The sequence below is a fragment of the Aquila chrysaetos genome, chromosome 9 (assembly GCF_900496995.4).
Source record: "Aquila chrysaetos chrysaetos chromosome 9, bAquChr1.4, whole genome shotgun sequence".
Lineage (NCBI taxonomy): Eukaryota > Metazoa > Chordata > Aves > Accipitriformes > Accipitridae > Aquila > Aquila chrysaetos.
The window spans coordinates 25,595,429-25,621,348 of NC_044012.1; the positions used below are offsets into that span (position 1 = coordinate 25,595,429).

General features: G+C 42.3%; 3 protein-coding genes across 4 annotated transcripts; 2 read left to right on the top strand and 1 right to left on the bottom strand.

Annotated features, from left to right (window-relative positions):
- Nucleotides 1–14,790: 14,790 nt before the first annotated feature.
- Nucleotides 14,791–16,129, top strand: LOC115346536 (feather keratin B-4-like). Its single transcript, XM_030026647.1, has 2 exons — nucleotides 14,791–14,839; nucleotides 15,194–16,129. Exon 2 carries the CDS (start codon nucleotides 15,212–15,214, stop codon nucleotides 15,533–15,535), a length of 324 nt encoding a protein of 107 aa, XP_029882507.1. The 5' UTR covers nucleotides 14,791–14,839; nucleotides 15,194–15,211; the 3' UTR covers nucleotides 15,536–16,129.
- A 3,892-nt stretch (nucleotides 16,130–20,021) lies between these two features.
- LOC115346539 (keratin-associated protein 19-5-like) lies at nucleotides 20,022–21,912 on the bottom strand. 2 transcript variants are annotated; one of them, XM_030026650.1, is made up of 2 exons: nucleotides 21,844–21,912; nucleotides 20,022–20,987 (listed from the first exon to the last, which is right to left on the bottom strand). In XM_030026650.1, exon 2 carries the CDS (start codon nucleotides 20,952–20,954, stop codon nucleotides 20,670–20,672), a length of 285 nt encoding a protein of 94 aa, XP_029882510.1. In that variant the 5' UTR covers nucleotides 20,955–20,987; nucleotides 21,844–21,912; the 3' UTR covers nucleotides 20,022–20,669. The 2 variants fall into 2 exon arrangements, with proteins under 2 accessions (XP_029882510.1, XP_029882512.1); XM_030026652.1 differs by having other exon boundaries at nucleotides 20,022–20,975; nucleotides 21,844–21,875.
- A 1,640-nt stretch (nucleotides 21,913–23,552) lies between these two features.
- LOC115346535 (shematrin-like protein 1) lies at nucleotides 23,553–25,297 on the top strand. The gene is made up of 2 exons (XM_030026646.1): nucleotides 23,553–23,612; nucleotides 24,488–25,297. Exon 2 carries the CDS (start codon nucleotides 24,509–24,511, stop codon nucleotides 24,872–24,874), a length of 366 nt encoding a protein of 121 aa, XP_029882506.1. The 5' UTR covers nucleotides 23,553–23,612; nucleotides 24,488–24,508; the 3' UTR covers nucleotides 24,875–25,297.
- The last annotated feature ends 623 nt before the right edge of the window (nucleotides 25,298–25,920 follow it).

The window sequence follows — 25,920 nt, forward strand, 5'->3', positions numbered from 1 at the left end:
ATGACCCCAGCTCATGGCACCATTTGGGCACTTACTCACCATGCAGCTACCCTGAATTAGGACACAGGGTCCACCAGAACCAACAGCAATTTTAAGTTGGCAACTTTGGACTAGTGGGAAGCCTCATGGCTCCAGGGCATCACGACTTTTAAGGATTATGGAGAATTTCCCCTTTGCCAACAGCTGATTCTTAGTTACTTACACGAGGATGTCAGTAGAGGACAGCAAAACCATTACCTGTTTTATAGGACAGAGTAGGACACATCAGAAATATGATGTTCTGCATGGGGTAGGGACACCTGAAGAACATCTCTTTATGACTTGTATTTCAGGGGGAGAGTCCCCCAGATTTTCCTCCTAGAATTACACATACAGCCCAGCTATATGGCAATGCAGGTCAGCCCTCCTCACTCTTCTCAGCCTCATCTTATCAGCACCATCCAGAGAAAGCTAAAGGGAGTTGGAGAGGGAGAAATGCAGTCTCTCCAGACTGCAGTAAACCTTATTTCCTCCTGCAATGAAAAGACTTGATATACACAACCAAGTGCAGTGAGGAAACAGGATTTTCTCCTTTCAAAGCCTCCAGCTTCTGATAACATTCCCATAGGATATGAACAGGGCAATTATAAGACAAACACATGCATAAACTGATGGTATGGACAGCCATGTATAAAATCCCAGAAATCCAAGTCAAATAGCAAGTCCCTCAGGAATGGAAAGGAGTTGGCACATTTGGATCAGGGACCTTGTAAGGTCCCATGAGCTCCACAGTCAAGGAAGATTTAGAATTTGGCCTTCACAGCTGAAATCCTTTGTTTCTCACAGTAGTCTGATGTTAACTTTTACCGTCTTTACCACTTCTTTCCTTTTAAAGCTGGCCCGTTTCTCCACCACTTAGTCATGGGCAAGCCAGCACCACCACATAGGAGTCCCTGGCATCATATACCATTTTTACTACATCTCCACCACTGGGCAGTGTTGCATCACTTTATCACTGACTTTACTGCCAGAAGTTTGTCATCAGTGCAGCAACTTGCAATTTCAACAGCAAGGCACACCATTCCTGCACTCCTTTGCCTTCCCACACCCTCATTCATTCTTTAACTGCCAAAATCACATTATGCAATGCCTCAGATACTCCCTTCAAAATGAAGAACAAACACTGACAGAGCTACCTCTTTTACCAATACAAGTCAGGGGCTGAGCCCTACAGAGGTCCCTGGAGAAGGGACCAGACCTTCCCCAAGTGTTGTGCAAATAGCTCATCTGCCTGTCTCACTCCTCACTGGTTTGCATCCCCAGCAATATCTGGGCTGGGGATCAGCTGAGCTCTGGTTATGCATCAGCTAATTACAAGAACCTGCAGCTCGACTGGGAATGAGGGGTGGGGAGTCAGGAAGGAACACATTCCTCCAGCTCAGCACTTGCACTGCCACAGGATGGTGCTCTATGACCATCTAGATCATTCTCTTTGCTTTGAAGAAGGCTTTATATCACTTTTCTCAAAAAGCAGGACCTGTCCAATCCCACAAAGTTAAGAAGTTCCCACACCTGTTAGAGTGAATAGGAATTTAAAAGAATTGCATGAACATATGAAGAGACTTTCCCTAAAAGCTATTCTCAGCCACCTTTTACCATTTCTCCCAAACCTAGCAAAACCAATAAATGTCTTTCAAAGTATAGTAGCCCTGCTCAAAACCCTCTGCCTTTTTTAGCATATGCATCACAACAGGAAAAAAAACAAAGCCTATTGTTAACTCAGACAGCTTCTAGGATGCTCTGATTTTCTAATATTTGAGCAGAAAAGAGCCCCATATTAAGATTTGGTTTATGATTTGCAAACTGCTTCTGAAGTAGTGAGAATTGTGAACAAGTTTCTATAGAGAGAAACTAGCCCCAGAACCTCCCCAAACCCAGTGCATCAAAGATTTGACAGGGCCTGTTTCAATACTATCTAATGTGCTCAATAAGCTGCTAAAGCCAGACCACAACTCTTACTTCAACAACCAAAAGGCACACCTACATAGAAAGAAAAGCCCCTCAAGAAGTAAAACCAACAGTAACAAACAATATTCCTCCAACACTCCCCACCCACATACTGACATGCAAAACCAAGTTGCTGCCCTAACCCTATGCCCCCTTTATGTCTGCTTGGAGACAGATTGCTCTCAGCTGCCCCATGCTTGTTAGCCATTGACATAGGCACGCACTAAATATAACTGTGTTCTCCCCCCCCCCCCTTAGGTTTTATAATCTTTTATTGATGTAGGAGGTCTTTTTAGGGAGCTGTTAGTGTAGGGGTTAGTTACCAGTAGGGTGCTTTGATTTAGGTTAATATTATGAAACTGGCAGAGATAGGTGAAGCTTAGGAACAGGAAAGCTTGCTCTGAATGCAGCAGAAAGCTTGTTTCTGCTTTTCTATTCCTCCCTATAATAGTTTGTGAGAGTGCTGGCAACTGTACTGGCTGAATGGTGGAGAAAACTCTGCTTTGACTCCTTTTCCAGAAAGGACTTCATATTTGTACCAGTTTATCTGCAAGCTGCTTCTTTACTGAAACCCATGAGTGTTGCCTTTCTTAGCAAGGGGGAGACTTCTCCAAGCAAAACACTTAGGAGTGAAGAAGAGCCTGCAAGTCTGTAGCCAGCTCAGCTCTGCAACCCTCCTGTGAGACCACCACAGGTATTTAATTCCCATCTCAAGAGCTGGGGTGAAAAATGGTTTCAGATGGTTTTTAACCTGTGTGCTATTACGGAGTACTGTGCTTCACTGCTACTATCTCTAGCTGGAATGTTTTCAGGGCTGCTCTAGCTCTTGTTTTTCTCTACTGGCTGTTTCTGTAGTTTCTCAAGGAGTTAAAGCCTTGGCTTGCAGGATCCTCTCTGATACTTGGGCTATAGGCTGCAGGGAGAAAGTCTGAGAGGCTTCTACCTGCTTTTCAACCTTTCTGTGGCACCAAAGCACCTCCCTAACATTTTGGAGAGCAACATCTTAACCTTTTGCTTGCTCTCCTCTATCACTAGGATTTTGGGCGCTGAGCAGCTGTGCATTATTTGTCCCTGCTGGGCAGCTGCTCAGTTCTGGGCTGTCAGCACTGAAGTGTGTCCTTGACCTGACCCATTTTGAGGAGGGATGGAGCTGCTGTATGTGCTTCAGGAGAAAATGCAGCTTGGCCAATTGCAAGAGAGCAAGTGACACCTTCATTGCTGTTGGAGATCCTTTAAAAACCAGGAACTGTGTAAGCTGGTAGTGCCCAGAGGAGGGCGTAGCTAAGCTGCATTAACCAGGATGTGATTGCAAATGTGTTGGGATAGCTGGGATGCTCTCTGGGCTGTTGGAAATCCTGAGCCTTATTTCTAGTGCAGGTGGCTGAAGTACAGATACATATCCCCCCGGTGACAGCTGTGAGCATGTCAAGGAGATATTTCAGTGTAAATTACTGTCTGCAGCGAGCTGGGCTTTTAAAATAATGAACAGCCTTATAATGCACTGAAATAAAGGCAGCTACTGTGCTTTGTAAGGTTAGCTAACACAAAGTTGGCTCCAAGTATAATATAAAAAAAAGTTTGAAAAGTAGTAATAAACTGAATGCCACATGTGAAGCAGTACTAAATTAAAGGCTTTGAGCAGCAGGTGCTGGCTGATTTTGCTCAGGTGGTGGCAATGATGAGAGCAGATGGGCTGCAGCTGCAGAGCTGGTGCTGGTCTGGGGTCAGGGAATGCAGATTTGGGGGACATGCAGGCAACTACCTTCCTGTGGATGTCTGCTCTGATCTATTCTGATGCAATGGATGGTTTGGGTCATGTGTGGAAAGTGCTCTCCATCACATCAGGCAGAGGAGCCTGTGAGTCTGCTCTCCTGTGAATTGTTGGCTACTGTGTGCTGGAAGTGGCTTTGGATGCTTTACTCCTGATGTTGGAGGCAGGATGTTTTTTATGGTATGGGGGTCAAACCACCAACTGCTATGCTTTTGAATTGCACCAGAAATTCACTAAAGAGCAAATTACTAGCTATGAAATTCTCCTGGTTGGCTTTGGCTCTTGCCTGGTAGAGATGTTGCCACTGTTTAGTAAATCACACTTCTGTCCTCTTTGCAGCCTTTCTCTTGCTCTTCCTGCCAGGTTTTGAACTGTAGATATGTGCTAAGTCAAAGCTGATAAGGAGAGAACAAATTCAGCCTGCAAATATTTGAGGTCCTCCTGACTCTTGTTGAGAACTTGATGTGCTCTCTGAGAAGCCCCAGAGTTGTTGGGTGGCTCCCTCCTCCTGGGGACAGTGGCTGGGAACAAGTACACTGAGTAAGACTTAAATCTGGGATGGGACAAAGGTTTCTAATGTGTTCCTAAGCTCTGCACCTGGAACTGGAAAGATTGTGTCCTAATTATTTTCACAATATTTTTATTGAAGTATTTGTTTGAATTATTCTTTGTGATGCTGCTGAGGTAAAACTGCTGGTTATCAGCTACTGCTGAAAGCACTCTTGGTTTGAAAGATAATTTTAATTCTATAATCTTTAGTTACAGAGGATGTAATGTAACATTGTCAAGGGCAAATTTTGTGTTAGGAGACCGAGTTGCTGTTTGCTTTCAGCCTACAAACATCCAAGGGCAGGGCTGGGTGGCTAGTGCAGACTAGGCTGAGCTCCTTGGGGCAGGTTGGCCTTGCTGCTGGACTGGTGGGCTGTGGCACTTGCAGTGTAGCTCTGACCCAATGTTCCCTGTCTCCCTAGGCTGGGCTAACTTGACTGCATGGTATTTTGAATTTAACCACATTGATGCATCTGTCTGCCTCTGTAGGCAGTTCTGAAAGTTTGATAGAGGTTTCTGAATGGCAGAGACACTTTAAATGCCTTCCTAATTTCTCACCCTTTTTGTATTTAATTAGGAATAATAAAAATGTGGTAGTTGCTGCCCAGCTTGTTGAAAGAGCAGACAGCTGTATTGCACAGATGCTTTTAAATTCAAATCACATGCATTTTTGTTGCGATACTTTTGTCCAGAATTGGTGGAGTTCAGCAGAGTTGGGCAAATGGGAAGTGTTTGCAGGCAAGTGATGTAGAGAGCATGATGAACTAAGGCAATCAGCTCTTAAACAGTACTGAAACCTCTGACTACCTAGGACCTCTTAAAGCCTTGGTATAGCATGAAAGTATGGGTGAAAAAACCATGAAAAGAGCTGCTGAAAGGCTCCTGTGTTCATGTTGCTGTTGTAACCTCAGTCTGCTGTTGTGCTGCATTCACAGGCTGTAGTGTAGCAGCCAGGAGAGGGAATGGGAGAGCGCTCCCCTTGCTGGGTATTGCCAAACAGCTTCACCCTCCTTTGAATGCAACCACATTAGAGGCATGCCCTTTGGCTACTTGGTGGAGAGCATGACTTTATTACTTCTTGCCTACTAGGCAGATCTGGAGCTGGTGTAAGTCATCCCCACCTCTGCTGACTCCAGGGAAGTTGTGCCACTTCAGAGCTGCTGTCTCTTATTTTTATTTTCTGGCTCCAAGATGTATACTTTATTTTTGGCTTCAAACCTTTTGTTCTTTTAAAAGATGCTTCCTTGCTGTGCATATCAAACTGAATTTGGAGTCCTGTAGCCTGCCTAACCTTGTCACAAGTGACATATTTGGGAGTATCGATTTCAATGCATGTCATGGCTAATAGTAAAAAAAAAAAAAAAATCACTACAAATCTAACAATTTCTGCTATGCTTGTTTCTGATACTGATGCATTACTCTAAATGGCTGGGTGTTTGTGGCACTGAGTCCCTGATAGCCTGGAATTTTTGTGCTGAGCACTCTGCTGCTGTGCTGTGGAGGAGTGTGTGCCTGCCTGGGGCTTGCCTTGCTGTAGCTCCCTCATGCTCCCTGAATCCATTGGCCACATGATGGAGCACAAAGAATTGCTGGGGTACAGTTTACAAATGCACAAGGCATGATTTAGGGTAAACTTAATTAGGATTTATTGGTGGATGGGGCCATGACACCTTAATTTGTGAATAGCTTAATGACCTACCACATACAGCAGTGTGATCTAGAGGTTAGAGCACTGCCCTGACAGTTCCAGTGTTTGCTGGTAGCTTAGTGATTCACTGTGTTAGTCATTTTAGAGCTGTCTCAGCTTTTCTGTAAGTTGTTTTGAGATCCGCTGTGGGGAGCTGAGTATTTGTTACCAGCACAGGCGGAAGCACAGCTTCTTTTTCCCTGGCTGCTGTACAACTGGGAATTTTCAGCTCTGAGTCAAGTGTGAAAAGGGATGGAGGAAGAAACCAAAATAGAAGGTGGGTAGTTCAATGCAGTAGAGGCTTTATTGTGTGAGATGTTGGTTATACACCATAGAGAATAAAGTAATGCAGACTATAGAGCAAGTACTCTCTGACTTCCAGCTGGTACATCAGAGGTGGTAGTAAGTGCTTCCAGAGTGAGTTGCTTCACACAGTACACCCCCTTGACTTGAAAACCAAGTCCTGTTTTCCACCATTTTATATTTACTTGTCTTCTGTTGGTTGTGTATAGAGCAAAGCACAGAATTAAAAACCAGTTTCTGTACAAAATCTCTGGAACAAAGTTGAAAGCAGAAAGAAGTGTGTATTCTTAGCAATGTTAGCATGGAAGGACCTAGTTTTTGTTAGCACTGCGCTAGCTGAGGCCACTTTGCAATGTCATCCATGTGAGTGATTATGCCCATGGTAAAACTCACATATCCTTTACACTGGCTGTCATGGAAAAACTGTCTTCGTGCAGTTGAGATCTAAGTCCACTGTAGATGGTAGGAGACTAGATATGAAGCTATGAGACCTCTAAACCTAATGCAGAGTATAACATGAAGAGGATTAAATTAGGTCTGGTTTGTAAAGGTATCAGGTTGTCCACAAGCCCCTGTGATTGCAGCAGGAGAAGAGTTGTCCTTCTGAAAGCTGTGCCTGTGAACTCAGCTAGGGTGTGCATCTTGCTCTTCATCACCTGGTTGTTCTGCAGGCACCTCCATGGATCTTATTATTGCCCACAGTTGTAGTGGTAGCTATTGGACCACTGGTATGAGTAAGGATATGAGCTGTGTTGGTAGATGTGAGCTGGAGTGCATATCTGACGGCATCTTGTAATGCCTGGCTGTCCACAGTGTGGCATGCAGAGATGTTCCCTGCCCTGCACGTGGGTGCATGGATCAGGAGGCGTGGGGCTACAGGAGGAAGAGTGGCCTTCCACAATGTGTGTCTCAACACACCGTGATGAACATGGTGCAGAGCACATGGGGCTGCTCTGCATGGTCTTCCTCAAACTGCACATCTTGGTGCCTTTGGAAGCACATGGTGTGCATGACACACACTTCACCACACTGGGGTTGTGGCATTGCGTGAAGACTGGTGGGGCATACTTCACTCCACCTGGAATATAGCATTGCTGCTTGTATTGGTACCCATAATAAACCATTGTTCTGGGATGGAGGTGAACCTAAAAAACAAAGTAGGGAAGAAAGGTAAATGAATTCCCTGCAGATCACTGCTTGTATCTGATAGGCTGCCTTTCTGCTGTTTGAGCTTGCTGCTCTGACTCTTAGCCTTCATCTCTGTAGCAGAAACTGCAAAGCGTTGCATTTAACTAATGATCTCTTTCATAGCTTCAGATGTCATGTGGAGCAGGTAACTATTATACCTAGAAGAAGGGGAGTTTCAAGCACAGCTGTGAAGTGACCTGCATGCTTCAGCTAGTGAGGCAATGGCATATCTGGGATAAGTGATGAGGTTGTCATCTTTTTGTGGCAAGGGCTATCATTTATTTGCTTTCCAGATGCTTCAGTTGAAATGAATTGCTTTCTGCTGGCACTAGGTAAAGCAAAAGAAAGTATTGCCCTTTATGCTAATTTAAATTGCAGAACAGAGGATTGTTATCTTTGGCAGGGTGATGTGGCAGAGCTCTATTTTAAAAAGCCTAATGTTCATTAAGGACAGAGTGACTTTTGAAACTCTGGCTCAAGCTGCCAGTGTCCCATATAAGTAGAAAAAGTCAAATGTAACTCTCCATCTGAGGATGCAGTTGTGTAGTTGCTTTACTGGCTACTCTGTACTCTGCTGTCTCTTGCTCTTTCTGAGTTTGCTCCACTAGAAGCTGGGGGACCAAAGGGCTGCAAGAATCACAGGAGGTGTCTGCTCATGTTTGCATCTCAGCTGCCTGAATTAGCCTGTGGAGCACCCAGTACTGCCAGGGCTGAACTGCTCCTGGCATGGAGATGGCCTGCCTTGAAGGCAGGAGGGTGCAGGGTCTGTCACAGCTGCTGGGAAGAGGCATTGCCTAGCTGTGGGATGTCAGAGCTGTCTCTGCCACACTTGGGAGACAAGGGGAGTCCATTCCAAAGATGTGATTGAGTGTGGAGAAGTGCCGAGACCTTGGATTTCCTAATTAAAATTTAAAATCTGACTGCAAATCAGCTTTCCTCAGCATCAGCAAGTGGCACTTGGGTGTCTACTTTGCAATTTGGTTGCAGTTGCTCTTGCAGACATACAGGATGACTCTAAGAACAAACTCTCAAGGGTTAGGTCCCAGCTACTGTAGAGAAATATGATTTGTTTAGAAAGATGTCAGCTGACAATTAACTGCAGACACAGGAGAAATGCCAGGCAGGATTGGATCAGGGTTTTCTTGCTATATTTGAAAGTGGGTAGGTAATTCTAGCTCTTGTAAAGAAGAATCCCCCAAAAAGCACATATAAAAGGGGTCTTGAATATGCAGAAGCCAAACTTTTCTTCAGTTATTCCAGATAAAAATTAGCCTCTGTGGTATAATAGAAGTAATCTACATCAGTCTTTGATTAGGATGGTAAAGGTCAGCTGCCAACAGAAATAGTTACTTGAACAACTAAAATAAGTGGCCTCCAATATAGAAGAAATCTAGAATTCAGTTTTTTCAAAGCAAATTAAAGATATGGGTACCTAAATGGCCAGCTCGAAGTGGAAACAACACATCCCAAACTGGGTGAGGTTCTGTAAATCTCAGGCTCAACTTTAAAAGCCTGTGTTGGTCTATGCCTGTAAAAAACAAACACCCCCCCCCCCCCCCCCCCCCAAAAAAAAAACCCCAAACAAAAAAAAAACCCCAAAACCAAAGACAACCAACCCAAGAAAGATCCTTTAAAAGAAACAAACCCCTTAATTTGCAGTGTCAGGGTATTTTCTGCAGCATCTAGATTCAAGTTCAAAGTACAAACAAAAAGACATTTTGCTAGTTAGAAATAGAAATAGGCAAATAACTTACCGAGCTCACAGCAGAGAGTAAGAACTGGATTGAAAGCTTGGAAATGAGTGTTTTTATATGGTCTTTTAGACTGCATGGAAAACCTGAGCCACTGTGTATCAAATCCTAATTAGATACAGGAGAGAATTTGTTCATATGCAACTTTTTTGTTGGCTGTAATTATCTTACTCACTTGTGATTATTAATATATTTTTATCCCCAAATACCATGAAAGGCACCTCACACCCTATGGGTTCTTTCCATTTTAAATCTTTATAGGAGAAGTAAAAGCTGCCTTTTATTCCATTGACCTCATTAGTTATGTAAAGAAAGCTGTCCCTCTCAAAGCTTCTTTTAGCAGGTTGACAATCAGGAAGCAGCAGGGGGGAAGTGGGCAATGATCATCCTTACTCCATTTTTCCTTTTGTTCATTTAAATGCAGTTAGGCAGCTTGGGGGCATTGAGGAATCTGGCTTTGCGAAGTGAGGCTGGGAGAGATGTACCTAAAGCTTGGCACTTGGCTACTTATTGTATGACTGATCTAGTGCTCTTCAAACTTAATAAGAGTCAATCCCTGGGTTTATTAGGCTTTGCATTTGGTTGCTTTTTATGGCTGGAAACAAGACCAGTGGAAAGTGTGCAGGCAAGCTGATACTGCCTCTTAGTGGGGTGTAAAAGAATCAGGGCTGTGCCACAGGACTCATCCTGTGGTAAATTGGCATCTGCTTGGAAACTGACATAGCTAACTTGCAGGGAATAATGACTTTGCCAAGGATTTAGAAGCTGGCTGTGGGGGCAGTGCTTTATACAGGCAGCTGTGGTCCTACAGGCACTCTGATTTGATTAGCAATTGTGTTGGTGACATCTGGTTGGGTTCCTTTGGTGAGAAACAAGGAATTACCACGTTGGAGTAGATTACGGCATCCCAGTGATAGCAAAGGGCAGAGTGCTTTTCTAATGACCCTATTATCTTACTATGTGACCATACCAACAGCTACTGGTTTGCACCTAGACCTCAGTTGTGCCTGTGTGGATGCTGCCTGTGTGTGTGCCTTGTGCTTGTCTATCAGAAGGGAAACTGCTTCCTACATGTGATGTAATTAGCAGCCTTTGATGTCTTGAGACGCATCCTTTAAATTGGATATGTGCTGGTGTCATTAAGAGCTTTGCTCATGGAAAACATTAAGGAGCATTTGTGAGGAGTTTTAAGAGGTCCTGTTATGAAGATGCTATTAAATAGCTTCTGTCAGTGCTATTCTTGTTTTATGTATGGGTAAACATAGGTCTGCACAAGCATGGTACCTGTGAGGACCATCTTAATTTATCAGTAGAGCAAAGCTGAGGTGTGGGGGTGAGAACAGGCTCTGATACAGGTCATGCCATGAGGCATGACTGTGGTTCGATAAAGTTCAATGTTGTTGTCCTTTTTTCCTCTTTCTAGCTCAGAGTATCTCTTCAGAAAAAGGCCAGCTGAATTTATGGTTTATCTCCCTGATTTTACGTAACTAGTAAATATAATACAAGTTTGTATATTATAAAGGGGAATATAGTTATAACCCTGAATACTGACTCTTGTTGCAACCCCTTGTTTTGGGACAAAATGATGGATACCATGGCAGTAAGGCCAGGGCTTCATCTTGATATCCCATGTTAAGCAATAGCCAATGCCATCTGCTTCAAGGGAAAATATTTTTCCCAGTGGGCATGTGGATGATGATGCAATGTCCAATTAGCCAAATTTAACTCAGATGTAATGCTCAGAGGCAGGAGCCTTTATTAGTGATTCCATCTCTGCATTTACTTTGGTGTAGTACCAGAGAGTAGCAGATCATTGCTCTTCACCTTTCCATTGCATAGCTCATAACACAGCATGGAGAGCCTCAATGACTGGGTAATAACCCTTGGCAATTGAAAAATGGGTATTTCTTCTCTGGTTCTCAACCTTCCAGGTGAATTTATGGCTCATGGCTTAAAGTTAATGCATGAGCTATCACATAGAGCAATGAGAAGTATCAGAACCAGCTGATAAGTTTGAGAGCCCCTCGCAGTGGTGAGCTGGGTAGTGGAGGATATGTCTGGGTGGGAAATTCTCCATTTCGCATTTGCTGGAAGCAGTTACAAATCTTCTTGTGATGTTGAGCCCAGTGCTGGCTTTCTTCAAAGCATGTTGTCTCTGAAGCTGTTTACATCTATAAAATTAAAAGCACCTAATGGAACGCTAAATTATGGGAAATTGTGTTATTCTCTGCAGAATAATGTAGCATTGCTGGGGGGTTTGAGACTGGGCCAGTGGTAAGTGATAAGTTTGGTTAAGTGTATAGGGCAACAGTTTTGGAGCTGTTCTGTGTAGCGGTGAGCAGGCATCAAGGCTGTCTTTAGGATGTTTGCAGCACATCTCCAAGCCTGTCCCATTTTTTTTGTAAGCTGGGCATCAAACTGTATGGCTGCTCATTCAGAAGTCAAATAGCTCTGGACTTTTACTCATGGGATGTCTAAAGCCTTGTTCATAAGAAAGCTTTTTTCCTTTGAGAAAAAGAAAGCATGAAAGGCAACAGTAAAATGCAATCTTTTAATGCAAAGGAAAAGTAGAGTGCACAGCTGTTGTCTAAAGTAAAGCAAATTGAGATAAATGTAGTTCCAGGTTTTCAGTAGGTTATATTTCTAAAAATTACACACTGAGTTCCATGCTTTCATAGTCACAAACAAGTTCAGCTCCCCCTGCAACTGCTGTCTCTTCACAGCCTTTATGGTACTGCTAACTTTAAGACAAAGCAGGAAAAACCTCAGTGGCTTCTCATATCTATATTCTTTGTTATGAAATTAAATGTGCTAAGCCCCTCCAGGTTACAGTCTATTTAGCTGTAGTATAGTAGTTATAAAGCAGTTGAGATGATCACACATACTGGTTTGAGGAGAAGAAACCAAGAGAAATGGATGAAGCTCTGAGCCTCAAATTACTTTTACATACTTTCCTGGTCAGCTTGGTGGAGAGAACACCTTTTTGGGCACAAAATCCTTATTAGCCTAAGCCAACATGTAATTGATGTAATTATTTCTAAGGTTCCTGCCTCACCTGCTGTGGTGTGCACACTAAGCCGCACACATTTTTTGAGTTTTAAACTTCATAAATCAGATCTATTTGTTGTGGTTTTTCAATGGTCTCAAAGATGAGATTCTTGATATCTGTCTGTGTTTTTGAACAGTATAATCAAATGGATGTCTTCAGAGAGCTCCCTGCTCTGGTGGTGAGCTCTAGCTTGGTCCTTTAAGGTTTTATACATCTTTCCTGTGTATCCTTACAGATAGAGGACTATTAAAGTCTTCTGAAGAATCTTAACACTTCAGTTAAATACAGAATAAATGTGTCCTGTCAGCACTTTGAGTGCTTGAAGGTGTTGATGGCTTGTCTGCAGCTCAGGTGTTTTTTCTGTCTCCTGATGGATACAAAGATGATGATATTTGTGTTTAGTATCTTTAGTTTTTAAGGGGCTGGAATTTGATTCTTAAGCTTGCTTTAACTGGTAAATTGAGCTGATGTGCACTGTTTTGTTGCATTACTTCCTTATGGACACACTCTTTAGGTACTGAGTTTTGGCTATGGTTCACTGGTTGACTCATCACTTTTATTTCCTTGTCTTCTCTGGTAGTGTTTGAGCTGGCAGTTGTAATACTCTTGTTAAAAAAACAAAACAAAAAAACCAAACCCCCAATCATATGACAACATCAGTTGTCTAGAACACTAATGAGCTTTTACAATGTGCTTTGAAAATACTTTCAGAAAGCATTGGCATGCCTACTGTCAGTGGTGTTAACCTTTATGTTTACATAAATGGACCCTGCAGTGACGTAAACCCCAAGCAGTCTGCAGCAGAGAACGAAACAAATCCCAGCAGTGTGAATTCCTCTCACATTGAAGATCTTGACTTTTCAAGACAGAATTATTAATATATTTCTAAAATAAGCCTTAACAGTTTTATCTTCAGCTGGCTAACTTGAAAATAGTAATTAGATATTTAATTCCAATGTTTTTGAGGAATTAATTTAGGGATAAATTGCTACCCAATCTAAGCTGAGATAAAGACATATGTTGCAATTCACATGCTTTTCAATTATAGAAAAGGAGGAGCCCGTTTTCCAAAGGAATTACAAATATCGTATGTCATCCTCAAACATTATGATACTGTGAAGATAAATCTCAGTATGCAATTAAAGTAGGAAAGCATCCCAGTCATTTCCCATTGTTGAAATCTTGACTGAGGTTTCTACTCCACAGTAGCATATAATGCAGTGGAGTCTGGTCCTAACCTTAGAAATTATTTTGCTGCCAATCTGATGATATACAAGATGTTTTCCCTGAGATTCCCTGGAAGGGGGGAACTTTGTTCTGCAGCGTTACCACATCCCCCCTTTAACTCCACCAAAGGAAGGCTTTTCCTGGCAAGAACATGCTGCTGCTGGGAGAAAGGGAGAAGGCATTGAGGTGAGCTTTAGTGTAATAGAACAGCCCAAACAAGTCCTCTCTGTTACTACAGAAGTAGCAAAATATCTTTGCTTTTAAGTAAAATGAAGTGTAAATCAGAATGGACAGATTGCTAGCCACTATGGCTCCATGGGAGTGTCTGTTTGGCAAATGCCATTGCCATCCTTGGCATCTGTTGCTCACTCTACTGCTGAGTGTCAGAAAGCCTCCTCCTTATGCTGGATGATAGCCCCACACTGGCAACATGAATTGCAGTTCATCAGCAACTGGGATTCCAAAATGCATCTTCCACTTGTTCTATATGTGCAACATGTGTTGTTATGATGGCTTTAGGTGCACTTTTATTGAAGTGACTCACTGGTAAAAATGTCTGACAAGGTCTTGCCTAAGCCACACCCTACTTATTGTCTTTTTGCCATTCCCCTAATCAGGTCATGATTTATAGCTTCACAGTATGGGACATTTAATTTCATATAAAATATGGTCTTACCCTTTTTCCTTTTTTATTGTTAAAGCTTGAATGTTTAAAGAAACGCATGCTTGGTGTCTAATTGAAAGAGCTGCACTGACTCATTTGGATATATAACTCTATAAAATTCAGGATTTCTGCAGTGTGACAGAGCCTTGGCAAGACTTTTTATTAGCCTAATTTCATCACAGAACAACAAACCTGGCTACCCCTAGGCCAAGAACACAGGTTATCCATCACTTTTGCAACTCTTCCTGGGCTGAGACAAGTACATTTTCTTCCAAGCAAATGGCTGTTTACCACCTGCCTGGGAAGAAGTCCATTCATGGAGGACATCAAGCATGAACCATATAAACATTTTGTCTTTCTCCAAGATGCAGAGGCAGAGTATCTATCCCCTCTATATAAAGTTTTGAAATAGTGGAGTCTGGAAAGCAGTAAAGTACAGGTCATATGGGGTAGAAAGACAAACTAATAATTACAGAGTGATTTATTTAAAACAATTGACATTCATTAACAAAGTTAAGTCTTGAAAGAAATGTGTTTAGTAATTGATTAGGATGTTATGCCTGTAGGTGATTCATGCTTTGGGCAGTCTGAGGGTGAGTATAAAAGTGCTCAACATCAGATCTTGTATGATCATTTCTGTTGTCTTATTTCTCTTGTGAAGTAGGTAAGTTTCATCTGAATTCCTCTTTCTAGCAAAGCCTTTGTAGTTTTAAGGTGAATTCTGTGCAAATATTCTGATATCAGTCTGAAGTTTTCTTGATGTAAATTAATAAATTTGTGACTCTTCAGCTATTTGCTTTGGTAAATGCAGATCTGGATAAGGTCCAATTAATTTTTCATGAAAACTCATTTCCAGATGTTATTGTATTCAATACAAGATTTATAGGTGTCTTCTAGGAACTGAGCTATGAAAATTCTGCCTTTCCCTCTAGCCTATTGGTAGTCTTTTATTATAATGCTTGATTGTGAAACTTATAAGAATTTGTGCCTTATTTTTATATATTCCCTTGTGCTTCAGATTAGCCATACCTGAAAAATGGTGCACTCTTTAAGCTCATGCACTGATGGCGGTGCCTCCCCATGTGGGGTGGCTGTGCCACAGCCCATTGCTGACAGCTGCAACGAGCCTTGTGTTCGTCAGTGTCCTGACTCCAGGGTGGTGATCTACCCTCCGCCGGTGGTTGTGACCTTCCCTGGACCAATCCTCAGCACCTTCCCGCAGCAGAGCGTCGTGGGATCTGCAGGAGCCCCTGAAGTTGGAACTGGCTTTAGTGCTGCCAGGGCTCCTGGGGGCTCACACGTTTACGGTGGTGCCAGATGGGGACGAGGATATCCGATTGGAAGCTGTAGACCATGCTAAACCTAGTGAGAGTTGCTGCTGAAAGAAGAATGTCCAGGAGATGACAAGCAGGATGTAGCTATGTGGCCAAGCTCCAGGGCACAGCATTTAGGAAAACTTGAGCATTTGGGGCTGCCATTAAATGCATCTGTAGATGCTCAGATCTTCTGAAAAATCCATTTACATCCTTCTCAGATGACCGTTCCCGATCATCTCTTTTGAATGCCTTCCTAACTTTCTAAGTGCTCTGTTCTTGATGCTATGGACTATATTACTAACACCTTGGGGGCTTATAGGTATCATTGTGGCAATGTAAAGGGATCTGGTATGATATCCATTTTAGATCCCTTTGTGGGCTCTTCCTGTGGCTACTGATACATCAAAAAGGGTTGTGCAGTCAACTAGCCTATGCCCTGTTTCTGTGCTGTATGTGTCTTGCTATGATCAGGGCTGAATATCAACACAGAGCTGCAATAGGGAAGCAACATCAGTTATTACATGAATCATCTTGCATCAAACCACAGGTTGTGAGCAATTTGTAATCTGTACTATATAATCCTGCCTCTGCATGATCTGCTTTCTTATTAAACATGACATTGCAACACGTTGTTTGCCAATATGTGTGGGTGCGTGTCTGTGTGTTCCCCCCCGCTACTCCTAATTCAGTTGCCTTTGTCCTGCTGCACCAAATCAATCTTATTGGTCTGCTTCAGGACAATGATATTCTTGAGAGATTTGGCAGCGGGTTGTGTGTGCATCTCCTTTCCACAGCAACCTCTATGCTGTAGCTGTCCCTTCATGAAACTGGTGCCCACATCTTTGCTTTCATTGTTCCTGGTCTTGCTCAGCCCTGTGGAGCTCTTTCCCCAATATCGGCTTTTCTGGCACAGTGTGCATTACCTCAGGCTCAACCTTCCCATCTAAGCAGTGATACAATGCATCAGAGCAGAGGTGCATGGGTAGTTGGTATTACTAAGAAAAATCTGAAGCCAAGTGTTAGTAAAAACAGCTTTTTTTGAGTGTAAAAATTAAATCTCTGCCTTTACTGCTCTCCTCAATGTTTTACAACAATGTAACCTATGCATGTGAAAATGGATGGTGATGTTCACTCATGGAATTGTGAATTTCTTCAGGAATATATCAATAATAAACATTTCACAAGCTTTCCGTGCTGCTGTGTATGTGTTTGAAATGTTATGTAGCATATTAATACTTTGTTACAGAAACTGTATAATTCAGTATCGCAAGCTGCCTTGAGAATGCTGGATTATTTCATAGTAGTCAGTCTTTGGACAATTATTATCCTTAAGTGTAAGGAAAACAAAGCTGACCAGGCATTGTAATAGTGTGTAATTGACTGTTGGTGAACCTTAGAAGAGGTGATCAAACCAGATTCTCACCAACCACATAAATATGTCCCTACAAAAGAGAAATCCCCCAAACCTCAAAAGCCGGATGAAAGAATCTTTATTGTTATGCTAATGCTGTATTTGAAAATGAACTGAAGTTTATTATTGAGGCCTCTCAAGTTGCACTTTTCATGTAATAAGTTGAGACTTGCAGTTACCACAAAACATCAAGTGTCAGTAAAATTGGGGAATTTTACCAGCTGATTTCTAGGGAACTATTTATAATACACCTTTTAATCATTTTGATATGAAAGCTACTCCTGTGAAATCCCCTGAGGCTTTCAGAGGACTAAAGATATCAAGTATCTTACTAAGAAGCTACAATGTCTCTTTAAGATAGTAGAAGCATTTGTTAATGTCTCTTAGGTTCATTGTTGCATTATGGGATAAGATTATTCATCTAAATACGGTGAGTTTTGAAATGCTTCTCGTTTTTTCTCATTGCTTCCAATAAGGCCATTTTTCCTATACCATGGTTCACTTTCCCTTGTCTTAAAGGTTTTTTTTGTAATATTGCACTCTAAGAAGTATTTTGAAAAATGTTCTAGTTCAGTTTGTGCCATAGTCAGGGGTCCGATTTCTCATTTGGGATAAGTTTATTCTTTAAAAATGATTCTCACTCTTGCAGTGAATCTTTGTGCTGGAGGCATGTCCTGCAGTATGCCTCATGTGGGTTGTTCACAAGGTGCATTTAAACTGGTAATTTCCCACAAGCATGCAGTAAATATATCCTGCTTCAGACTGGCATTCAGAAGTTTAAATGAAATTACAGGAGTTAGTTTTCTGTTAGCTAAATTAGACATCTGTCATCTATTATGATAATATCTCATGGGCAGGCACAAGGGTTCCTCTAATCATCCAAACTTTCTTAAGCCTTAGGGCATAAAACCCTATGAAACAGCGAAAATGCTCTTCATGCACCACTGAACAGGTGTATGAGAAACTCAGAGCTTACTGAGATGTTAGGATGGATCCATGGGAAATGAGCATCAGTGCTATTGACTGATGCTTGCAGGGGCAGGGAATGGTCTGGATCCCAATTCTGCAATGATTTGGGACTTCTTGACTCACCCTGATGTTCTTGAATGAATAGGTAATAAAAGGATCCAGTCTCTGTTTGGCAACTAAAGGCTGAGAGCCCTGTGGTAGGGGCACCTGGGGTGAGAAATTGGTTTCCTTCCCTGTGTGGTAGTTGGGCTCCAACATTTGCATAAGGCTGACGTGTGGCAGGGCAGGAGAGCCTGGCTGTGCCCTGGATCCCTGGAGTGGGGGGAGAGCGAGGGAGGGCTGAGGTTGTTTAGCTGAGAGGCAGCAGTGAGGTGCATTAGGGCTTGCCCAGTGCTGTGTACAGAGCTGGAGTCACAACTAGAGCAGTGGCATCTTCAAAGCAAAAAGGGGGGCGAGGTGGTGCCAAGGCAGCTCTGAGGCAGTGTGGTGGAGGGAAGTGGAGGCAGTTGACAGGTCTGGGAAGGCTGTGGTTGGCAGGCAATTACAGCCTGTGGGCCATTTTCCCCAGGCATTGGGTGGTGATTGCACCCGCTGTCGGAAGTGATAGCGCCTCTGGTAATGAACTGAGTGGGATGTGGTGAAGGAAAGAAACACCATAAATACTGCTGTGTTGGCAAATGTGGACAAGGACCTGATGTTAAGCTGGGGCCAAAGGACCCTGGGCAGGCTGAGAATTTCACCTAAATCTTTGGCTTTCTGTGTTTTAGTCTGTCTCTCTTCCTGTGCATCTCTGTGTAAGCCTTTCTGTACTGTACATGCAGGTGGGAAAAGCCTTGTGTGCCAGAGGGCATCCAAGGGAGATAAGCTGAATTTACTTTTTTGGGAGACTCTACCCTTTTTTAATGTTTTCCCTGGGGAACCCAGCCCTTTTTGCTGCTGAGAGCAGCTAGCAGAAGGATTACAAAAGATGTCTTACTAGCTTTGCCAATTTCAAAGGGTTGTACTGATTTATTGCCGACATGCCCTGCTAGGAGGCTAGGGTGGAGGCTGCTGCCCTTACCCTCTTCCTGGGGCATCCTGATATGTCTCTGTCTTACTCAAACTAGGACACAGAGATGAGCTCTAAGCAACAAGGCAGCAAACCAGACCTGTCTCTTGGCTGTGGCTGCTCCTTTCCGGACAAGGAAATGGGTCTGTGGGGCTCATCTGCTACTGTCCAGTTCAAGGTCAAATGGTTTAAGTGAAAACAATGACATGGATGTAAAGAAATGGACTTTGGACTGGAGGAATAGCATTTACAGCTCGGGGACTGTTCTGCTAACTATCACTGCTTTTCTGCCTGTGAAAGTGCTTCTCCAATCTGCTCTGCTAGTTATTTTCTTGACCCTTTCCACTACTTTGCTCTGTCAGCTGATGAATGCAGAAATGCTTGTGCAGGTGGTCCCAATGAGAAGAGAAGGGGTAGCCATGTAGGGTATCTCTTGAAAATCAGCCCAGAGGTGCCCCCTCACAGTCACTTCTGCAACAAAATTTTTGACTCCTGGTGCTGTCTTTGATGTATAACTTCACTTGCATGGGATCCATGCAGTTTTGTCTAGGCTATGCTTGTTGAACCATCTTGTTTCATGACAGATTATAATCTTTAATATTATAAATCTAAATCAAGACTACTTGATTTCCTAAGGTGACATGGTAGAGGCTGACAGGAACTCCCTGAATAACCTGGCTGTTCAGTTTGCAAAGGAGATGATCCCTCCAGCAGATGGTCATGGCTTGGTTGCCTTTGGTCTTTTCTCTTAGGTGTCTTTAACCTTGAGTGTCATTGCTATCTTTCCTTGGCAGACTGTGAGACTTCCACTCAATCTCTTGCTTTTCAAAGTTATTTTTCAAGCACAAACCCCAGCTTGGTCCAGGAATGTGTGTGTGTTTAGTAAACCGAGGGTCACAGTTTAGTTAAAATAAGGTAGAACTTCTTCCTACTCTGGGAAATGAGTTGGGGCTGGAGCATTTCAGGTGGAGAAGTGGAGATACTCTCTAACATCTGGAGTCTAGACCTCCCTCTTATTGTATGGTTGGTTAGAGTGGCAGTGCTGCTGGTCCTTTTACAGTGGCGTATGAGCACAGACAAAAAGAGAAGACTGGACATCTGATACTATTAAGCAGAGTAATTTTAATGAAAATGAGAAACAGTAAGTAACAGGAAGGATAAGTTTGCAGTTTTACAAAAGGGTCTTCAGCAAGTAGAGTGCGTCTGATGCCAGGTGATGCTTTCTCCTTGTGGAAATGGTGGAGTTTTACAGTCCAGACATGTTTCTCGCTCACAGAGTTGCTTGTAAATCATGTTCATTGCCAGATGAGGCACAACATTGATATATAACAGGAGCTTCTCTACTAGATGTCATCTTTGGTGAAGTTTATAGCTGAGCAAAGTGGACCTGTTCATGGTAGTTGCAGAAACTCCTATTACTACGGCAATACAAAGTGACTGTGAATTAACTTAAAAGGCACTTTACTCACACCTCAAAGTCTTGCTTTACTCCCTCAACATGCTGTAAAGATGCCTCAGTATTTGCTGTAATTCAAGTTGCCCTTTAGAGCAATAGTTGAAGAAACAGGAGATATTAGAGAAGGTTGCGTATAGGATAGTCTTACGCAGCCTGGCACCCACATGTCCTACTGAACTCAGCCAGAGGCACAGGTTCTCCGCTTTTCTCAGCACCATAACCTTAGCTGTGAATCCATGTCCTGCATTTCATTTCTTAGTTGCTATTTCTGCTGGTTCAGCATGGATAGCAGTTTCAATAGCTGTATCTGTTTCCAAAATGAGAAGAGAAGGGGTAGCCATACCCAAATCTGTACAAGTCCCCATACCCATAATAGCCCCCAAAACCAATCAAGCCTCTGTTCCCATACAGGTTCCCAAAGCTTCTGAAGCTGTATGGGCTGCCATATCGGTACTGGTCCCGGTAGTAGCCATATGGGCTCCCAAATTGGTAGCCATTCAGGCCCCCAAAACCACAGAGGTCTTCATAGCCAAATGGTGAATAGCATCCATCATCATAGAGGTCCCTGTAGAAAGTCATCGTTTGTTGATGCAGATAAACCTGAAACACACACCGAGAGCAAAGGTGAGTTTATGGGCTGTTGACAGCAGGACGAAAGGCTCAAAGCTCTTACAGAGCTGAGGAAATGCAACTCACTCCCTCCTGCAGGTCTTTTTCATCCTCTTAACCATCTCATTTATTCTTCTAATCTCTTGAATCCCAAACAACTTTTCCATTTTTTTTCCCCTCAACTTTTCAAAAATGGCTAACCATACATAGAAAATATGTTTTTTACCAACTGAGAACTGAACTTTCCCACCCCAGAAGATAGACAAATTTGAATAAATGAAAGAAAAATATATCAGTTCAGGTACTGATGCTTATTCGGATGAGACCAACAGCCTATCACATGCATCCTCTTATCTCCTGTAGTGTTGCATGCCACTCAGCATGGGATAAGGTCAAAGAATGCAATGAAATGGAGGAATTTCCTTCCAGGATGTCTACTTGTAGTAGTAAATGTTTTATAAAGTTTTCATCTAGGGATTTGAATTCCCAACACCTAATGAAAATAATCTGGAACTGGAAATCACTTATGACTTCAAAATTATGGCAATAAACTTGAAATTTTTGGTGCTTTAAAGCCTACTATTAAATAAGCACAGGAACACCAAAAAAGTTTCAGTGAAGGAATTCCTTGAAGTTGCAGAGAATTTTGTGTTTGGGATTAGCTCCAAAATGACAAGAAATTGCTTACAGAAAGCCTGTACATATACATAGACACATGTTACATATGTCATATATGTACACACCAGTGCCTTTTATATATATATGTGTATGTTCACACGCATGCACACAAATATTTACAAACATATATACACACAAATATACATATATTGGAAAGACGGTAGAGACAGTATTGACTTACCTGGTTGACTGAGGGGAGTAGCTTGAGAGAAGTGAATAAAATTTCAGAGTTGTAGGTCCATATATATACCTTCTTAAACTTAGGTGTTAGTTATACAACATATCTTGTTGCATGCATTATTCCTTCAACTGATGTAATTAGAGTCAGTGATTTTAATATTTTCAAAGTCTGATGTTATGACACATGTAATACCCTTAGAATTTCTTTCATCTTAAAACAAGAAGAAACGGGCTCAGCACATTTCTAGTAAAATTGCATGGAATTCTTTGTAGTTGGATGGATAGGAATAACTTTGGGAGATGTTTAGACCATTACTGGTAGTGCAATCTGCTTGTAGGTACTCCATTCGCTTGGCTTTTGCATCTATGGTGCAACACACGGGAGAAAAGGAGTAGGCTTTTCTTTGGTGTGCCGAAGCGTAGTAGTGTGTCTATTCAGCATCATCGTGACCTGTATATGCTGCCCAGTAATATTGGTGGGGATCTCCTGCCAGCAGTTTTGTTTGATTTTTGTCTCAGGTTGTACAACAGCAATTTTGAAGAAACTTTTCAACTGCCTTATGAATGTTCCCAAATATTTCTTCCTATTTTAGAAGAATTTTTTTATAGTTTTTGACTTTCATAAAATATGTAATGCATCACCTTATTAGGACTTAGAAAAAGAGACCTTGATGCGTCTTTTAAGTGACCGTATTATTAAATCCGGGGGTGCCTTTCGGTGACAAACTATTAATATTTAAATACTGCGACACTTTGCAAATTGAAAACATTAATGACTGTTTATGAAGTGCTTTGGTATTCAAAATTCTGAGGAAGCCTCAACATCCTGCTTGCTCATTATTATCCTTATTTTATATTCAAATTAATGCCAGAAATTAGGTGAAGGTCATACAAGGAGTTCTGCAGTAAACTCCAGCATTCCTCACTATTGTACCGTATTTGATACATGTAGTTGATTCTTTGAAAAGAAAATATTAACATGGTTCCTTGGAAAATACCATTTGGTACATCTCACAAAGTCCTTATCATTTACTATTTTCCAGACCAAGTTCATACTTGTATTCTCCACTTTGTTCTGCTGAACTTGTGGTCAAGCCCTCTAGTGAACTAAACTGCAAACAATGCTGTAGTCATATTTCTGTTGAAAACATCCTTTCTGCTAATGAGCAGCATGAATTTTATTCACCGTCAACACTTTGGAGGAATGCAATTAAGATTTATTTGTAGTTTTTGCTGGTCCTGTTTCCTGAAGTTGCTATGTACTTTAATACAAAATACCTAAATATGTTTACATTCCCTTTAAACAGGAAGCCTGTGCCATGGTGCATCAGTTTCTAGTGAACAACAGATATTTTCAAACATGTGGGAAAGTTTTCATTGTTTACTGAAAATTTCTCTCTCTCCAATGGATTTGGTAACTTACAAATGCTTTTATATTATATAAAAATAAACTTCAGTTTTGACAGTGAAGACAATAAAATGGTATCAGGAATGTAGTTGGCTCAGAAAATTTTAAGATGAAAGAAACCTATAATATATGTGACATGGGAGGCTGGGAACACACTAATAATCCCAAACAATGAAGAAAATTATATTAATTGGAGATATGACGTGTACAGGCAAATTTGTTTCCCAACCAATAAGGCTACAAACCTTTTGAATACACAGGGCGTCTTAGATAAGCCAGGTGGGCGAAGAAACAGTATAAAAAGGGCTCAGAGCTCTAGGCTTCTCATCAGCTCTCTTGCCTTCCTCCTCCTGGTGAACTCGGTAAGCCTTTTCTCCCTTCAGTCTCTTCATATGCATTAGAAATTTTGCTTTAATAATTTGTCAGGATTGTGATTTCTCTGTACCTTGTATCTGTGCTTACAGTGTTGCAGGAACTGGCAGGTTCAAGTTTTAAAGCTGGGGGCTGAAACTTTCCTGGTCCTGTTGGTACCTGGGACATCTGGCTCCCTGACAAGGATCGCTGTTTATTAGGTCTGCAGAGCTGCCTCCAGCGGAGTTAGGGAAGGGCTTCCCCACTGTGGCCCTCAGTGGATTCTTCCATAAATCTTCTGTTCTATTTTAAGGGAGGTCTTCAGGTCTGTTTGGCAGGACAGCAGATATTCTCATGTCTTCTAACGCTCTGTAGTTTCTTACGTGTGCTGTCAGCATTTCCAGATACCAGTCAAAATTGGTGCAAATTACTGAAATGGGTCTTGGAGCAATGGACCCAAAAGCTGAATTGTGTTGTCATGGCAAACATCAGACACTTTAAGCTTTCCTGAAGAATTTGGGAATGTAGAGCTCTATGCAAAGCTGATATACTAAAAGAAATTTAGGATTGCTAACTCCTAACAATATTCTGTAAGAAAAATCCTGAGATAGCAGCAAGAAGGTTTTGAGCTGTAACAGGTGTATTCCATAGTCAGTGCTTTCACCAATCTCAGTAAGTGAAAAAAGGAATAAAATGGTTTAAAAACAGTGGGTAAATGAGAAAATGATAGAAATGGGATGTAATAAGGAGCTGAGGAATTTGGTCATAATTTTGCCTCTGTGCTTGGTCTCATGGGGCCAGTAAAAGAAGTCTTTGGGCTCTGAGACTGTTACTGCCACTGGAAGTATTTATTACTTTTGCTTTCCTCCCTGCTGCTGCATTTCAGGTTTGCCTCCATCGCAGAAAGATGACTTTCCTCCAAGGCCAGTGTGATGATGACTGCTATTCTCCCTGCAATTACGGGAGCCTGTATAGTTACCGGAGCTATGACTGTGGGAGCCCCTGTGGCTACCGGGGCTATGGGGGCCTCTACGGCTACCGGGGCCTCTACAGCCTTGGGGACCGGTATGGCTATGGCGGTCTGTATGGGTACCGGGGCATTTATGGCTCTGGGGACTCCTATGGCTATGGGGGTCTCTATGGCGGCTGTAGGGGCTTCTATGGCTCTGGGGACTGCTATGGCTACCCAGGCTTTTACTCTGGCCGCTATGGCTACCCCTTCAGTTCACGATACAGCCAAAGGTTCGGCTATGGGAGCTGCTACCCCTGCTGAACCCAGCAGGAACGTCCCTGAAATGAAGATCAACCCAGGTCTGGCAAGCACAGATTGACGGTGAATCTTGGCAGCAGCGGTCCCTGATGTGCAGAGCCCCGGTGACAGCAGCCACCCTCCACAGAGGCTTTGAGTGCTCTGCACTGCTGTTGAAGTGCTTGTGATGATTTATGTTTATTCTGCTCTGTCTCCTTGCTCTCTTGCCACCCAAACTCTCCTCTTGATCAAAAGTTTGCTTCTCCTTGATACTGCGGTTCTTTGTAACCTGGCTTTTATGTTTGTTGCAATGATGTACAAAACATTAACTCTGAATGAATGGTATAGGCAGGGTATAATGTGTCTTTGGGAACGTAGTCTTTCAGTTCTGTATGTCTTTAAAAGTATATCTGCGTTTCACTCATATTAAAAATTATGCTGCATTAATACTGTATTTCTGGTTTTATTTTTCACTTGCATTTCTTAAATATCCTGAATTTAATAGCATCATACAGATTAGGTGGCAAAGTTATTAACTTTGTGTACTCAAGGATTTGCTTGTACAGACCTGCCCTCCTCAAGCTGAGAAACATGGACTTTTGTAGCTGCAAGAAACTTTAGCTGTATCTCTGGTTATGCATGTTTCTACAACTTTGGGCTTTCATTTGGTGTGTTCCAAATAACCGGTTCATTTAGAATACTTCAGTGCTGCTGTTGGGCTAATGTGATGTGATTAGGACATGATCCATCACTGGCTGTGATCAGATCTTGAAGAGGTCATAGGTAATTGCAAATGTGTGGACTCATCAGGTTTTAAATTTTGAAATAAGTTTGTGTTTTATATATTATCATAGAGTGATTAAACAGCCCAGGTTGGAAGGGACCTGGAAAGATCAGGGATGAAAGATTAGGGGTTCCCTGATGGAGAAGTGGGAGGAATTTGCCCTTTGGAGGGTAAATAATTTGGTAGGAGAAATGGATATCCATTGGCCAGCACCTCTGAGACATGTCAATGGGGCATTTTTGTCTGTCAGTTCAGGGAAGCGTAGCCAGAGCCCATGTTTTGGAAG